Source organism: Mytilus trossulus, chromosome 1 (assembly GCF_036588685.1).
Source record: "Mytilus trossulus isolate FHL-02 chromosome 1, PNRI_Mtr1.1.1.hap1, whole genome shotgun sequence".
NCBI lineage: Eukaryota > Metazoa > Mollusca > Bivalvia > Mytilida > Mytilidae > Mytilus > Mytilus trossulus.
Window position 1 is genome coordinate 36,475,539 of NC_086373.1, and position 19,344 is coordinate 36,494,882.

At 33.6% G+C, this 19,344-nt stretch overlaps 1 protein-coding gene across 1 annotated transcript; it reads left to right on the top strand.

Moving 5' to 3' along the window:
- The first annotated feature begins 612 nt into the window (after nucleotides 1-612).
- Nucleotides 613-17,428, top strand: LOC134723134 (threonine synthase-like 1). Its single transcript, XM_063586775.1, has 10 exons — nucleotides 613-801; nucleotides 5,671-5,811; nucleotides 6,472-7,271; nucleotides 7,943-8,013; nucleotides 9,365-9,469; nucleotides 9,956-10,058; nucleotides 10,760-10,925; nucleotides 12,842-13,093; nucleotides 13,554-13,644; nucleotides 17,042-17,428. Exons 1-10 carry the CDS (start codon nucleotides 664-666, stop codon nucleotides 17,365-17,367), a joined length of 2,193 nt encoding a protein of 730 aa, XP_063442845.1. The 5' UTR covers nucleotides 613-663; the 3' UTR covers nucleotides 17,368-17,428.
- The last annotated feature ends 1,916 nt before the right edge of the window (nucleotides 17,429-19,344 follow it).

Below are 19,344 nucleotides of genomic sequence, written 5' to 3' on the forward strand. Positions count from 1 at the left end.
GGGTATCACCATCCCAGTAATTAGCACTTCTATGCTGACACGAATCATTATTGATCATTATTGATATGGTCATATTTACTGATGAATTAACTGTTTCAAAACTTTCGAATTTTGGAAATACTAAGGCTTTTCTGCTTCAGAAAAGATAACCTTATCTGTATTTGACAAACCTATTAGGAATTTTGGTCCTCAGTGCTCTTCAACTTCTTATCATTTTATTTGGCATTTTTAACTTTTGTGGAATCGAGCGTAACTGCGTTCTTTGTCTCCAGACGAAACGCGCGTCTGTCTTAAATACAAAATTTAATCCTGGTATCTATTACTATTTATTGATGTAATAGTTATACATAATGATACAGTTTCATTTTATTTCATAACTTATACCCGTTGCCGGCAGTATATATTCAGTTGGAATCATATTGTAAGGCAGCTGGCTAATCTGTACTTTAATCTTATATCACAATTTTCTTCTTACGTCACAGTTAACATATTGGTATCGAAGACTTGCCTTCTTAATTTTAACCAGTAACTGCATGTTATCTCCCTGAGATGTATAATTTACTTAGTTGAAAAACTATGTTATCTATCTAGCCTAAGCACACACATGCGTGTCCATGTCCTGTGATGATTTAGTTATTTAGTAAAGCCGAAAAAGTAAACAACATGAAATTGCATAAATCGTTATTAGATTTATTAAAATGCCGCAAGAGAATTTTCAGACCAGCACAGAATGGAATCAGTTGGTGTTCGGGTTACAAGTTACCTTACAGAATATTTTCTACTAAATCAGGTGGTAAACAGGTAATCATAATATGGACGTGACGAGTTTACACCTATGCCATATATGATATATGTATACTGAACTTTACCAGGTTGGGAACAAACCCTCTATATGGTGATTATGTAGGATTTAATAATGTCCCCAATGAAAAAGTGTCCACTGGACATTATTTCCTAGTAAATACGGTCTCGGGACACTATTTACTTATTTATATGTGTCCTGGACACATTTTTCTATGAAAAACTGTCCTCAGGTATGAAAAAGTGTCCCTGAAAGTGGACATAATTAAATACTATACTTGAGTGATAAGATGTCCACCTGGACATTTTTTCACAGGACATTTTTGTCCTCCTGGACTTTTTTTTATATATATGATTAAATAACATTCATTGCTAAGTTATATTACTAAATGTATTCTAATCTATACCTGCTAATTTTTAATACACTAATTTTGTTACTTTGACAGGAATAACTTGATTATGACATATGAATAAAACAGTATCTAGCTTTTCACAGTGTACCACTAGTTTTTCCACATTTTCTTTTGCCTTCTTGTCATAGTACATATAGTACAGTTCTTCAAATTTGATTTTAAACTTTTCACATTTCCTTCTTATAGTTCTTCTTTTATTTCGATTTGTATTATCAGGATATTTCTTATAACCTATATAGTTGTAAATTTCTCTGTATTCCTTTCCATCCATTTTTTATTTTGTTTATAATAATCAATTTCTTTTAACTTTCTTATTTTATTAAAATTCAAGCATAATAAAACATTATAATGACCATTGTATTACTTCCCTTGGAGGACATAATTTGTTAATAATAGTAGGATTTAATAATGTCCTCTATATCCGAGTCTATTTCATAGCATTCTGTAGTCAAGTGGACACTATTTCATAGATATTGCTATGACAATCTGTCCATTTAGGGGACAATTATCCATAGCAATGGACATTATTGAATACCTAAATTCTAGGAAATAGTGTCCATGTGGACACAATTTCCCAGGACACTATTTTGCCTTACAATTATACCTGTATAGAGGGATAATCCTTCTATAGAGGGAAAAAAATATTCCTCTATAGAGGGGTATTTTTGTTTAGACTGGATTTAAAGCAAAACATAGATTAGCATTTTCTACTTATTATGGCAGTAACCTTCAACAGTTAATGCACCAATTCATGTACTTTAATATTTGATATGCACATGCCCAGTTTACTGGTATCTGACTGAATATACAGTCTATTGTTCACCATAATTGGAAGCTGTGATGATCAGGTAAATTCCACTCAGTTATAAATGCCTCACTAAACTGAATTTCTATTGTTAGATTTAACATAAAAATTTAAGGGCGACTGTACCTTTTTTGTTGATCAGGTGTTCAGATAGGTAAATAATAGATTGCAAGTTCTGTCACTTTAGCAGAAAACTGGGCATCCCAATTTTTAGCAAAGTGCATTACTAGTAATTGATGCATATATCACGTATAGATATACATGTACTGCTAAATATTATGGTCAATAAAACTAGAAAATGCCATTCTACCCTATTTTGCTTTAAATCCAGTCTAAACAAAAATACCCCCTCTATAGAAGGATCGTCCCTCTATACAGGTATAACCGCCATGCAGAGGGTTTGTTCCCAACCTGTTAACTTTTATTTGCTCGATTTTGATGGTTAGGTTCAACTCTATGTCCATTGTTTTTATCCAGACTTTATCTTTTATTAATTGTCAAGACTGATCAAGACTGTAAAGTAAATTTCCCCTTACATACTGTCGATCGTTTACCACTAACTGTTACAGTGGTGTAACTCAGCAGAACACTTCAACTTTTGAACTGGCGTTCAGCTGTTAAAAATATCTTTTTTCTAATATTTGTTTTATATTCTTATCGTGAAATACATCAACCGTTGAAGAACACAACTTCATAAAAGCTTTGATTTTAAAGGAATACGAAGGAACTTCGTCACATGCGCGAGCCTCGAAACACCGACTTTTAAGTGTTATCAAAGGTATCTGCTGCTTTATCTCAAGAGGAATGCCAAACTAATTTTTTGATGACTGAATTTTCATTTTCATATCAGCTGATAGGCGGGTTTATTTATGTGGCTTTGCTTAGTATTTCCAGTATTTTTTGGAGCAGAAGATTCATTTTCAGCCTTAACCTGTCTTCATTGTTTCAATGTCTGTTGCATCATTATTTATTTTTAGACCTTGCTAGGACTTCAATTTGACGGTTCATATGAATTTGTCACACTGATTTTCCTAGCCTGGATCAATGGCTCTTAAATTCATCTTTTGTAAAATTATATCACATAGTACTTTCATGAAACATTGAAAAAGTGCAAAGAATAGCAGCACCCTACGTCACCAACAGGTACCATAAAACCAACATTGTCACTTCCATGATTGACCATCTTAAAAATGAAGTTACGGGAAACTCCAGTCCAGAGACATCAATCGAGTAATAATGATGTCCAAAATCACACACAGACTTACAGCAGTAGACCATAATCTTTAGCTTTCACCACAGCCAGTCAAAAACACCAGATTCACCAATTCACTTCAATAACCAAAAAATAATATTTTAACAAGTACAGTTTTTTCCATTCACTGGGAAATTCACTTCCAAAAAACATCATCAGCGTTTCTTCACTTTGGATCAGTTAAAATACTGACACAAAGTCAGTACGAATAGATAGATAACCAGTTTGTAAATATGTTTGGAGAATGAGTTCTACCCTGAAAATTTCAGCGTCCTCACGCCTGACTAGCACCATCGCAAGTTTGTGGATAAGGGGAAATACAGCCAACTTCATAGGTATTGTCAGTCGAAGCCTTCAATAGATTTTTACATCGAACTATTCCACATCAGCTCCAAATCCACCAAAGAACATGCGTTTTAGACGCTAGTGAGACAAAAATGGAACAAACCACGACAGTAAAGGACCCCATCAGCAACATTATAGATAAAAAGTAAAATCACAACAATACTGAACTCCCAGGAAAATTCATAAAGGAAAGTCCCTAATCAAATGTCAAAATCAAAAGCTCAAACACATCATACGAACTGATAACAGCTGTCATATTCCTGACTTGATAAATTGGAGAAGTTTCAAAAGCTAACTTCACGATATATCAACAGCAAACATCAAATTAGATCAATTGTCAGCAACCTGATAAGTGATCTAGGGTTGAACATTTTATAAGCACGGCGTAAATCATAATGTATAACAAAAAAGCATATTACCTAATAGCTATAGACAAGATAAAATAAAAGCAACAGTAATATACCGCTGTTCGAAATTCATAAATCGATAGAGAAAAACAAATCCGGGTTACATACTAAAACTGAGGGAAACGCATCAAATATAAGAGAACTACGACACAACAGAAACACAACATTAAAATGTAACACACACAGAAACGAACTATAATATAACAATGGCCATTTTCCTGACTTGGTACAGGGCATTTAAAGAAAGAAAAGGGTGGGTTGAACCTGGTTTTGTGACATACCAAACCTCCCGCTTTAATGGCAATGTTAATTATAACATTAAAATGACAACATGACATGTCAGGACTACAATACAAATAAATGGGATAAAATATAGGACAGAGAAACAAACAAATAATAGCCAACAAAAGGTACTAAGTTATAAAAAAAAAATACACCAGACGTGCGTTACGTCTACACAAGACTAAGTACAAAGTTGAAGAGCACTGGTGACCAAAAGTTCCAAAAAGTTGTGACCAATACGACCAGGGTTATCCGCCTAGGACAAGAACATACTTATTATTTAGAATAATACACTTAAAGCCCATAAGAAGCTCTGACCGTACAGGAAATCATTTCTTCCTACTTCATCTACCCATAACAGATTGCAGGAGAGGTATCTTTGCACAAACATCGCAAATATCTGGAACAAACCAACTGTCACAGGATATCGCCACATGTAAATATGTCACTCAATATATTAAAATCTCAAGTGACCAACATCACATCACTTGTTGAACATATCAATAATATTATTTTTAACGAGATTTTAATCCAGCCAATCTTGTCAGAACATTCAGCATATTGAATGAAGGCCTGTAAGTAACTGAACGATAGGTGATGGCATATATTTTGCCGTTTGTATAAATTGTGAGACGTCAAATTTTGACACGCCACCCAATGTCCAAATCAAGTTTTCTGTTTTATAAACCAATATATTGAAAGAATGTAGTACTCTTGTCAATTTAGTCCATTTCTACGGCTATAAATATTTTTGTTCACACTGTAATCATTGGTTGAGGTTCAAAATAGGAAAAAAACATATCGTGTTTCAATAAATTATAACCATCAGAATGAATAGTTTAGTGAAGTGAACAAGAGATGCAAATTCTTTTATAAAACTGGAGGAGAAGCTTCATTATATTTTATAATGTGAAATGTAAGATGAGGATCCAGTTAAAAATAAAGGCAACAGTAGTATACCGCTGTTCAAAAGTCATAAATCAATTAAGAGAAAACTAACCCGGGCTACAAACTAAAACCTAGGGTAACACACCAACTATAAGCGGGAAACAACGAAAAAACAGAAACACTGAAGGGCATCAACAACATGGTATATCATTGAACCATTCGATGACCCAAACTACATGATGATTGTCTAGTAGACGGCATACACATCTTTGTCATTTTAATAACGTTACTGGTAAATGTTCAACTCTGATATAAGAAGCAGTCGATGAATAACTTGGAACATTGTTGTACATCACTACTAGTATTTAGTAATTATATTTATTTTAGCCGCAATAATCGTTTTCTATGTGCTAGTTCGTTTTTGATAAAACACGTTATATTTTCATCATGTAACAAATATATAATGCATATTTGTAGCCAAACATAATATTAATGGGAAGTCCAGGTTCTGGTAAAACCACACTTGGCAGAATACTAGGCAAACGACTTGGTTTGCCAGTGGCTGACATAGATGATCATCATTTAGAACCATATTGGGGAATGTCAGTGGCAGATAAGGTAACTTTAATTTTAATGATATAGTTAGTTAAAAAAGAGTGACAAAAGATACTAGAGGGACAAACAAACTCATTTATCGAAAATGAACTGACAAAGCCATGTACAAATATCAATAGCTTAACATATTTTTGTATTATTAACGCCGTTGTATTTTCTTCTTTTAATTGTGTATAGATTCTTTTACGACCTGGCTCTACAAGATCTTCATATAAGTTTACTGGCGTTGTTGCTCGGTGAAGGCCAAAATGTGACGTTTAAGCATCTATGTTGGTAAACGTTTGGTGTTAAAGTTGATTGAGGTTATCCGACACTTTCTAGTTATTAAGTAATCCAGACATCTGACTTTTCATTTGAATTATGATTGCATACATGTTTAATTTGTATGGATTACCCTTCTTGCACATCCATTCTGGACACCAAGCTTACTTTGTTCTGGTATTTTAAGCTTATGTATATTAAAATATTATTTTACACGTACATTTAATGAACTATGTTGTTAAAGGAAACTCAACATTTTCATTAAAATAAACTATTGTGGATTCTATTCTGTATAAACGTACTTTTTAGTATTTGTGATTTTTCAGCTCACAAATTCCAAACAGTTGATATATAACTTTTGTTTGATATGTCGATTTTGTAAATATGACCGAATTTTTTCAGTTATCTGAAGTGGGACCTGATCGTTTTGTTGAAGAAGAAGGAAGGGCGTTACTTCACTTTGACCGCAATGGACACGTGGTATCATTATCTGGATCAAATCCAATGTATTCAGCTGCTATAAACCACATTTCCAAAACTGGAATTGTAGTTTTCTTGGACACTAAACATGACGACATCGTTGACCGACTAGAAAAGATGAAAGTTAATCGTATTGTAGGACAAAGCCCGGATGTACCGATGATAGACATACTTAAATATAGACAATCGTTTTACGAAAAGGCATATGATATTCGAGTAATTTGCGAAGAAAATGAAACTCAAGACTCAATAGCGGGAAAGATTGTCGCAGAGCTGAAACGTTATCAGAATTCATCTGGTTACGTCTCAACAAGAGACCTTTCTAAACAGCCACATGAAGTGAAATTTTCCGAAGCCATCCTTCAAGGCTTAGCCCCAGATGGTGGTTTATTTGTCCCGAACAGCAGCATTGCCAAGTTTTCAGAAAAACAGTTGGACAGACTAGTGGATCTTACATACCAAGATAGAGCGCTTCGAATTTTAGAGAAATGGATCCACCCGGACGATCTCCATCCAACATTACTGAAAAAGTTTATTAACATGGCTTACAGTGAAGGAAGTTTTGACAGTAAAGAGATATTTCCGATTCGACAACTAGAAAAAAATCAGTATTTACTCGAACTTTTCCACGGACCAACATCTTCATTCAAAGACGCTGCGCTACAATTATTGCCACAATTCTTTGTCCACGCATTACAAATTTTAGGCAGGACATCAACAAGGTAAAATCCTTTTTTCTTTTTTTTTTTAAATCTTACATATATCAAAATAAGTAAACTTACATGCAATTACTAAATTTATCACCAGCGATAGTGTATAATGCCTATAATGGTCTTTGTATAATACAACACAAAGGGATTTAAGTTCAGGTTAGAACTTATTTGTTTGAATGTATAAAAAAACTGATCCTTTGGTTTCCCGTAGAGATTTACAAATTTCATAAAAGTAAAACTCTCTAGACATATTTTATAAAAAAGATCTCCTTTTATGCAATTATTTTGTTGATATCTTTACAACGATTGAGATGCATATTTTAGCCATTGAACACAATAAGCAATATATGTATATATAACTTGTGCTTCTTTATCTCTAAAACAATTTTGCCAATCTGAGGTTTAACTGATTTTAAGGAATTATATACTGAATGTGTTGATATGCATCTGTCTCATTTCTTTGCTATCAGACGTTTAAACATTAATGCTGGTCGAAATTCTTCATTTGGAAGATAATCCCGAAAATACGGAGAGATCTCAAAATGCACTCCTTTACTTTACCATCCTTGTTATTCCTTTACATTCCAGAAAAGCAGTACTTACTATTTGGACCTCTTGATTTTGTTTTCTTTACTCTTGTCTGCTTTAATGATATACTTAAATGATATCCATTCTTGTAGATATTTAATACTGGTTGCAACATCAGGAGACACCGGTGGTGCCGTGTTGGATGGATTTTCTAAATATGCAGGTAAATCTAAAATATGATGCTCGAAGTTTATGACCTAAATATAGCTATTGTCATGCAAAATTTCGATTGATAGTTAAAAGAGTGGCGTAAATAGTTATCAAAGGTATCAGGATTATAATTTAATACGTCAGAGACGCGTTTAAGTCTACAAAACACCCTTCAGTGAGGCTTAGATCAAAATAGTTTAAGCCAAACAAGTACAAAGTTGAACACCATTGAGGACCGAAAATTCCAAAAAGTTGTGCCAAATACGGCTTAGGTAATCTATGCTTGGGATAATAAAATCCTTAGAAAAAATCATACTTTTGTACACAGGAAATGTTTAAGAGAGGGACGAAAGATACCAAAGGGACAGTCAAACTCATAAATCTAAAACAAACTGACAACGCCATGGCTAAAAATGAAAAAGACAAACAGACAAACAATAGTACACATGACACAACATATAAAACCAAAGAATAAACAAAACGAACCCCTCCAAAAACTAGGGGTGGACCACATAATTGATATTCATGTCAACACCGAAGTGCTGACTCCTTGGCTGGAGATACCCTCGGGACGAAACGTCCACCAGCGGTGGCAGCGACCCAGTGGTGTAAATAGTTATAAATCAAAGGTACATGGCTTATACTGTAATACGTCAGACGCGCGTTTTATCTACATACGACTCATCAGTCACGATCAGATCACAAGATATCGAAAGTGGTATTTATTACTATTTAAATACATAAGATGATACCGAACTTACAACGCCAAAAAAAAGGAAAACTGAACAACAGTATACAAAAGAAAACCTAGATACAAACTAAGCAACATGAACCCTACAAAAAACCCGGGGCTGGAGTAATGATAGACATCCTGATCACTAGACAAGATGTACAGAATGAAAGATACCATTAATCGAATGCACAGTTCGATGATTCATTACTCGATCATTTGTGCAATGATGCTTAATACCAAATCAGTGGCATATTCATGAGAGCGCTAAAGGCGTACACATCTGATAGAAAAATATGTTAAATCTACATTGGTTCTGCCCCTGCAAATGGTTCAAAGTCAAAATGCTTAAGAGCTGATAACAAATCAAATGTTAGAAACAGTTAGGACATAGACGTCTGAGTGATCAACCATTTAATAGGTTTACTGTTGAAAAATGCAGAAAACAATGTTTGCACAAAGAGTTAAAAAATATATTCTTATAAATTGGCTAGATATATAAATATCTGTGCTCCGAAGATTATCGAATTGTTACTCTCTTAGATCTCCGACTATCATCTTTTCCGAGTATGATATTCTAAACGGTTATTTTTTGTGGTGATTATAGATATTGATTTTGATATACTCTTTTTAGGTCAATCGGGCGTCGGAGTTCTAGTATTGTTCCCTGAAAATGGAATCAGTGATGTTCAAAAGAAACAAATGACGTCTATGAAATCAAACAACGTCCATGTTGTAGGTAGGGTATATTTATAACTAACTTTAGAACAGGACACAAGATACCAGAGGGACATTCAAACTCATAGATTGAAAAAAAACTGACAATGCAATGGTTAAAAAATAAAAAGACAAACATACAAATAATAGAACACAAGACATAACTTAAGTTACAAAATTACAGACTAATCAATACTAACCCCAACAAAAACTAAGGGGATCTCAGGAGCTTGATCCGGAAGGGTGATCAGATCCTCCACCTCAAGTGACACCCGTCATGTTACTTATATTATTATAAATCCGGTAAATAAGTCAAACTTAGCATGATAAGCACCATCGACTTGTAACGGATCATATTTATTTCTATTAACGGTCCCCGTATGACTATATAGTTATTGTAAATGCTGAGGCAATTCATCTCTTACATTAATCGTTCTTAAATTTCTTTTCTACAATAAAGCGCAATGAAACTAGTATTATAGGAATTATTCATTATTCATTATTTCAGGAATAAATGGTGATTTTGATGACTGCCAGTCATATGTCAAAATGGCTTTTCAAGACCCGCTGCTAGCCAACATGCTTTTAGAGGAAAATGACTGTAAATTGAGGTAATGTCGAAGTAATCGCTTATTATAGTAAGGATATAACTCTTAAAAGATACAATACAGAACATACAGTCACGATCAATTTTTGCAGCATTCATATTCGTGTGTATAGAGCACAATACCATCCCTTCAACATTTGCATTAATGTGTGTTTTTTTGTCGAAGTTCCTTCTAAATATTTTATTTGTTTTTGTTAGATAAAAAGCTAGTATCTAAATGGAAATTTTGTTAAAACAATGTACCAGTTTATTCGTATTTTACTTATAAATGGACTTAGTTTTTCTTCTAGTTAACATTACATACATTCTGCAGTTCTTGATTTCAAAAACTTATTAGATTCATATACTGTACTGAATTTTTACCAATCTTGGACTGAAGCTTCTTACAATCAAAAGATAGTGTTGAGAGGAATATTTTTATTAATTTGTTTCTTTGTTTTTGTTGAGCCGGCGATTAACAGCATAAGTAGGTGAGACACTGGGTTCCGCGGAACCCTTACGATTCTTTTTATATTCATTTCTTTATTGCTTGTTTTTTTATCAAAACATTTATTTTAAACAAAAATGGCAAATTGAATAAAACATATCACTTTTCCAAGTCCTTGTCGGCACATCTTTAAACTATTATTAATCCATTGATGTATGCTGATGTAGACAATTATCAATTATTGATGAATTTTCAAATGTAGCTAACTATTTTTGTAGTGCTGCCAACTCTATAAACTGGGGAAGACTTTTACCACAAATCGTTTATCACGCTTCAGCATATCTAGATTTAGTAAAAGAAAGAGTTATTGCCGTTGGTGATGAGATTGACGTCTGCATACCTACTGGTAATTTTGGTAATATATTAGCGGCATATTATGCAAAGGTATTTGAGACTACTTAATTCGATTTATTGACATAAGGAAATGCCAGTACCAAGTCATGAATAACAGTTGTTTTTCATTTGATTCATTTGTTTGAGCTTTTGACTTTCCATTTGATAACGGATTTTTCGTTTTAAATTTCGGTAATTTAGTTTCTACTTTCTACTTGATAGTTATCAAAAGTACCAGGATTATAATTTTATACGCCAGACGCGCGTTTCGTCTACATACGACTCATCAGTGACGCTCAGATCAAAATAGTTAAAAAGCCAAAACATATACAAAGTTGAGGAGCATTGAGGACCCAAAATTCCAAAAAGTTGTGCCAAATACGGCTAAGGTAAAAAGTGGGACGAAAGATACCAAAGGAAAAGCCAAAACATAAATCTAAAATAAACTGACAACGCCATGGCTAAAAATGAAAAAAAAATAAACAACACGAACACCACCAAAAAATAGGGGTGATCTCAGGTGCCGATGAAGGGTAAGCAGATCCTGCTCCACATGTGGCACCCGTCGTTTTGCTTATGTGATAACAAATCCGGTAAATAGTCTAATTCGGTAGGTCACATTTATGAAAGGGAAGGGGGTTGTAGTTACGACGTAAGGAACATAGCCAGTGGTCGGTATAGTTTTGGGTTGTGCCCTTTGAACTTAAGGACGCTTAACTACGGCAACAAAATACGCATGCTCGAAAATCCTTTATGTGATGGACAAAATGCTGTCATGGTGGGTGATTCGGTTGTAGTTGAAAAATTGTCTCGTTAATTATATCGTGATGAAAAGCAAGTGAAAAACAATAAATATTTGAACTAGATCTTTACATTTTTATTAAAATAATTGTTTCTCCAACAGCTCATTGCATACATGACAGCTTTTTATTCGGGACAATTATATAATTTTTAATGTATACTTTGTTGTACGAACGTACATGACTTTTAGAACGCACCTACGCATGTCAGATTTCCTCGGGGCTTCATTGAATATAAACAGAAAGATACGTGATTCTGAAGGTTATGGAAATGATAGTTTTAAACATATACTCAAATTGAAAACGTCGGATATCTTTTTTAAAGATATTTTTTGTTCAAAACTACCTGTACCCTTTTTTATTGGGAAAATATGCGTCATTTTTGTTAAATTGGGAAATTCATAATAAACCATGAATTTGACTGATTCTTCAATTTGCAGACCCCCTTTCAATAGTCAAACCCTGCTTTGAAATAAGACCCCTTAATTTCAGTGATGATACATAAGTAGACTCTCAAATTTACACAAATAGTCATTTTAGGCATGAAAAATGTATAAATAATGTTTTTCAGTTTGTATTCATGCACAATTACTACTGAGACTGTACTGTTTGGGAAAAAAGTTGTCCTTTTTGGGAATAATTCAGAGGCGGATTTAGGGGGGACAGGGGGCCCGGGCCCCCTTTTTTTGGGAAACAAATTTGGTTGCTTATAAAGGGAATCACTGAAGCGTGACTGAAGCGGATCCCCTCTTAGGTCAGTCAGTGTACCCCCACTTATGAAAATTCCTGGAACCGCTACTGTAATTTTAAGCCATTTTTTTCAAATACGGATTCTTCTTCAGCGGAAGAAGCCTGTATTCTCCGGTAATTTAAGGCAAACAATATCACTGATAGCCGATATCATTTGTGAAACCATTACCTGCGTTTTCCAATGGGTTTTCCTAATAGGTCAGAGGAGTTATATAGATCAAACTTTCCTTTTTATTTTTTTATTTTATTAGTATCAATTATTAACCGAAGTTGAATAGGCCACGTAATACTATATCTCTTGGATGTCGTATTTAATTGGCTTTACTGGTTTACTGGAATTTCTTATCCCAAGCATATATTACCTTAGCCGTATTTGGCATAATAAATGTAAACGGTTCTGTTCATCTTATTTTACAGGAAATGGGAATACCCATTAAACGTTTTGTATGTGCTTCCAATGCGAACAACGTTTTAACTGAATTTATTAACACTGGACGCTATGATATCCAAAGACGTCGTCTGGTAAAGACAATTTCACCAGCCATCGATATCCTAGTGTCATCAAATCTTGAACGATACCTTTATCACGTGTCCAATGAGAATTCCTACTTGGTGAATTCATGTTTTGGTTCACTTAATGCCCAGAAGTGTTTTGAGGTACCACCAGATGTAAGTATGATTAACTTATGATTTTGTGAAGATAAGGAGGAAACACTATACACTTATGTTTACGGTGAATTAGAAATGTGTTACTTATATTAACAGTTAATTAAAAAATAAGTTGAATCGCATCTTAAATTAAAAACTAAAAAGAATTATGGTGCATTCATACTATTACATATACATTCAATTGAACATATGAAGTACAATGTATATGTTAAAATTAATAAAGAATGTTAGTAAGGAGCAGTGAAAAGTGGACTGTTACACTCGCTTCGACTTATCGAAATTCCTTCTAAATGTTAAATAAAATGTGCATTCCTAATAGAGATTGACATGAGTTCTTACAATTTTTGTTGAAAAATGTTTTAAGTTTTTGTTTCAGCAAGCTACCTGAAATATTATATCAGGCTTTGTTTTGATATGAACAAATCTTTATTGTCGTGTTTGTTTTATTTATTTTGTATAGATACTGAATAAAATTAAAAGTATGTTCATTGCTGATTGGTGTAGCGAAGAAAAATGCAATACAACAATTAAAGACACTCTTAAAAGGACAGGTAATTGAAATTGATGTTGAAGGCTTTTTAGTTTTCAGTTTTCCTTATGCCACCATTTGTCATATTAGGGAATAGTGCGCAAAGTGTGTTTGTATTTCCCGATTATTTCCGTGCAACACTTTTGTATCAGTCTACTTGTTATCCTTTCATTCATGATCATTACCATGGAAGACAGATTAAATGGAAATCGTGGCCATATCTGTAACTAATATATCAAATGTAGTATTTCACTAGAAATATAAATAAACATTGAGTATCATGTTTATTAAAACAAAAGTACAACGTAGTGGTGTAATATAATGTTGTTTGATGCGTCTGTCCGTTAACCATATCGTTAGTCGTCTAATTTTATAAGACAAAATAAAATATGTTTATTCCAATTAAAGGACTCATGAAGAGTAAGGTAATTTATGATTAAGATAATTGACACAATAATGATGTATAACAGTCTTTCAGGGTTTTTTTTTTGTTTCCGGGTGTAAAATGAAATTAATTATTGCAAAGGTTCAAACCGAAGTTCCAAAAGTAAACAGACATGCGTGATGACAAATTGCTTGCTAAATGAAATAGGTTTAATATGTGATCACATATAATAATATGAAGATCTCTGTTGACGCCAAAGTCATTCGATCTTTGGTCAAGTTCCTGGTAATTGAAAATATATTTGTTTGAGACAATAACACTATACAATTCATAACAGACAAGTAACATGCCTTAAAGTAAACAAAAAGAACCATACAATTACGTAAACGGAAGAAAAAACATATTCCATCAGTTCACTGTGATTATAACAACTGGCTAAAGATGCTAGGCTTATAATTTGAAATGCCAGACGCACGTTTCGTTACGAAAGACTCATCAGTGACTTTCGAATCAAGAAAGTTAAAAGGCCAAATAAATGTGAAGTTCAATAGCATTGAAGGCAAACAATAAAAAGGTGTTTCCAAATACATCAAAAGAAATATGTTCCTGTGGTAGAAAATCTGAAGTATTCCGAACAATTTAAAGTTTTGTAAATAGTTAAGTTGTCTCCCTTTTTTTTCGAGACGTCGGGTATGTGTGAGGAGATGGTTCATCTGAGATAAACTTGAATATTGACTTCATTCATATCATTCATAAAACATAATGGGCTCAAATTGCCAAAGCTTAGAATATTTATGTTTAAAAGTGCGATTTTGATTAATCTTATGGAAATCCGTGTTCCTTTTTTTTTAAAGTTAAACTTAATCTTAAGGGGTTCTTGAAACTTCTGATATGAACTATGTTAAAGGAACATAAAGTGGACTTTTCCTTGATATAAAAGTAAGATCAGTAAAATTAGCATATTCTAATCGTCACATTATAGAAAACGAGCTGGATGTTTTGAACAATGATATAATAGAGCCAACAGTAGTATACCGCTATTCGAAAGTCGTAAATCGATTGAGAGAAAACAAATCCGGATTACGAATTTAAACTGAGGCAAACACATCAACTATAAGAGGAAAACAATGAAACAACAGAAATACTGATCTGCAACAAAACAAAAACGACAATGAACACACACAGAAACCGAACACACTGGCGGATCTAGAAATTTTCATAAGTGGGGGCCCACTGACTGCCTAAGAGGGGCCTGCTCCAGTCACACTTCAGTGATTTCCTATATATATAACAAACAATTTTTTTCCCAAAAAGGCCCTGCCCCCCCCCCCCCCCCCCCCTAAATCCGCCTCTCAACTATAAGATAACAGATGCAATTTTTTCTGAATTGGTACAGGACATTTTAAGAAAAATGGTGAGTTGAACCTGGTTTTGCGGCTAGGCAACCTCACGCTTTTATGGTAATGTTGAATATAACACTAAAACGATAACACTACATGACAGGACTACAGGACAAATAAATGCAAAAACGTTCTGGACAGTCAGAGAAATACACAAAGAAACATTACAATAGAATATTTCAACATGCTAATAGTTATACAAGGTACCAGGCTCAAAATGTGATACACCATACGTGCGCTTCGTCTACATAAGACCCACCAGAGACGCTCACACGAAAACAGTAAAAAGCCAAACAAGTTCAAAGTTGATGAGCGTCATACTACAGATTATTTGTTAAGATTTGGTAATTCTGTGAAGTGTTAGATTGTCATAACAGATATAATTATTCTCAACTAAATTGACAAATATATGACATGTGTTTTGGTGATTTGAATTTGAGTGAGGTGTTTGATGTAATTTAGGTAAGATAAGTTAATAATGTATAAATCAATGATAGAGAAAGCTCTCAATAGTCAATTGACTGATAATTGGTATAAGACAATACAGGGAGTAGGATAGACACGGTATGTGACTGTATGCTTTTACATGTGTATATAGTTACTATAAAGTAAAACCCATTTGCAATTGTAAATAGGTTTTTTGTCGAGCCTGCAACTTTTGTTGCAGAAAGCTCGACATAGGGATAGTGATCGGGCTACGGCGGCGGCGGCAGTGTTAGCTCACTTCATAAAAGCTTTATATTTTAGAAGGTAGAAGACCTGGATGCTTCATACTTTGTATATAGATGCCTCATGTTACGAACTTTCCGTCAGTCACATGTCCAATGTCATTGACCTCATTTTCATGGTTTAGTGACTACTTGAAAAAAAAGTTCAGATTTTTTGTAATGTTAAATTCTCTCTTATTATAAGTAATTGGATAACTATATTAAGTATGTGCGTACCTTGCAAGGTCCTCATGCCTGTCAGTCCATTTTCACTTGACCTCGACCTCATTTCATGGATCAGTGAACAAGGTTAAGTTTTCGTGGTCAAGTCCATATCTCAGATACTATAAGCAATAGGTCTAGTATATTCAGTGCATGGAAGGACTGTAAGGTGTACATGTCCAACTGGCAGGTGTCATCTGACCTTGACCTCATCTTCATGGTTCAGTGGTTTTAGATAAGTTTTTTAGTTTTGGTCTATTTTTCTAATACTTTATGCATTAGGTTAATTATATTTGGTGTATGGAAATATTTTATGATCTATAGGTCGGTTACGCAGGTTTTATTCGATCTTGACCTCATTTTCACGGTCAATTGCTTAGTGTTTGTGTTTTGGTCTGTTTTTCTTTATTTATAAGCAATAAGTCAACTTTATTTGTTGTATTGAAGAATTGTTAGCTGTACATGTCTGCCTGGCATGGTTCATCTGACCTTGACCTCATTTTCATGGTTCATTGATCAATGTTTCATTTTCTTGGTTAATGTTGAGTTTATGTGACAGTTGTAATAAAGCTTTATATTTAGGTCTATCAACATAGTATCAAGGATTAGTAAAGAAGGCGAGACATTTCAGTGTGAACACTCTTGTATGTTTTTGTCTTATTGTTTAATATTTATACTTTACGTTCATTTATTATTATATTTCAGGGTATATGTTAGATCCACATACAGCAGTAGCAAAAGCAGTGGGTGACAGGTTTAACAATGGTAAAAGACCTATGCTAATAGCTTCAACAGCCCATTGTGATAAATTCGCACCAGAAATCATGTCTTTCATGGGAAAAGCAGAGAGTAAAGATGACCTGGCATCTATGTTTAGGACATTACAGGGAATGAGGTCAAATCCACGGCCACATCATTTGTTGGAGAAATACATGCATCATGAGCGTGTTCACAATACCGTCGTAAACGCTGATTACAAAGAGGTTGTTAATCAGGTTATATCATTTTCAAGAAATTTAAGAAATTTGTAATGATGTGTAATTTCGGACTCTTTATTATATTCCAGAAACAACATTTTAATTGAATAAATAGCGCATTCTCATGTTTGGAAAGTTTATTTTATATGCCAATTTTATTCATCCGTAATTATCTCGCTTGCTGTGTTTTATTTTCTTTTTCATATTTTTTCAAAGAATGTTATACAAGGTGTTTTGTACAAAATATCCCTATGGAAACTGTTATTTTCTTATCCCGTGTATAGATTACCTTAGCTGTATTTGGCACAACTTTTTGGAATTTTGGATCCTCAATGCTCTTCAATTTTTTACTTGTTTGGCTTTATAACTATTTTGATATGAGCGTCACTGATGAGTCTAATGAAGACGAAACGCGCGTCTGGTGTACTAAATTATACTAATGGTACTTTTATAACTATTCGATTACATCATGGTAATGTTGTATTGATGATAACATTAACGGTATTGGTTTTTTTAATCAGATGCGCATTTTGACAGTTAAAGTTTCTTCATTGATGCTCGAGGCTGAAATATTTGAAAATCAAAAACTTATTGTACTAGTAATACGTAAAGCTTATAACCTAAAAAGAACAAAAAGTATATCCAAAGGAAGACAAGGAATCAGCGCTTTGCAAGATGGAGATGTATTCCCTAAGTTTAAATAATTTCCAAAACAACGGCAAATTTTCATATCACAATATCCGTATTTATCGAGTGAGAAGAGATGGATTCATATATTTCTAAAATCAGAAGCTCATTTTAAGCGGTTTAGCTTTTACCCTAATATGATGACAAATATTCCAAATGGAAACGTTACCCTCCGTATCTTCACTTAAGGTATTTTGATGGTATACCGCCATCTTGGATTGTACAATCACAGTACAAAATCGGTCTAGTTATTTGCCCAAATCAGCAAATTTGGAAACAGATTTGCAATTTTATGGTTAGACTGTTTATTTATATAAAGAAAACTTGTTAATTTATTGTATTATCCAACATATTTTAACAAATAGCAACCTTTTTGTTTTTTAATATCATTTTTGCAAATGAGCTAAATGATTTTGAATGATAACTCTTTTAGTACAAAATTTATACTAGACTAATAGTATTTTTTTTTTTTTTTTACTTACAGTGGCAAGAAAACAAGATCGGTGACACCATGTTTTCTTTTTATTTTCTTAAAGGGTATTACGAAACCTGTCTTCTTACAATTTATTTCAAAATTCTATCTCGTGGAACTATTTGTATGCACTCTTATGTATTTTTCCATGAACAAACTAACCAAATTTAGGCAATTTTCAACGACTCATAGCTTGAAAAAAAGCATGGTGACCCATACTTTTTATTATATTTTTGGAAAAAAGCAAAGTAAAATCTTCATTTTGGCAAATTATAAGAAAATTCTGTCTCAAAAAACATTTACTTATGATCTACCTTAACACATTTGAATAAAGCTCACTATCACTGAAGTGCATATGTGTTGACGCGTATCATGTCGACGCACACGATTAATTCTTTCGGTTTTGTTATTGATTTCTTCATATTCGTAATGTAAAATGAAGCTTTTAACATTGGTGAAATATATTGTTGCCTCACATATTTTTTACCTTCGTTCAAATCTATAATGGTGTATAATTTTGTGCAGCGCCTGCATACGGAGTATATATCTCCCAATTGATAAGATATTACCGAGTTTTTATTTCCTATCATGAATTTCTTGAAAAAGGTGCTGCCAAAAAGGAAGCTATTAAACCAAAAGTTCCAAATGGTGAAATTGTAAATTATACGGACGCCATCACGAGTTGGTTGGCCGTTTATATGGAATATCAGATACACAGATGATATCGGATATGTTTTTATGTCGTAACTACAATCCCCTTCCCTTTTCCCGAACATGCCGAATGCGACCTACCGAATTAGCTAGACTATTTACCGGGTGTGCGATAAAATGAGCAACACGACGGGTGCAACATGTGGAGCAGGATCTGTTTA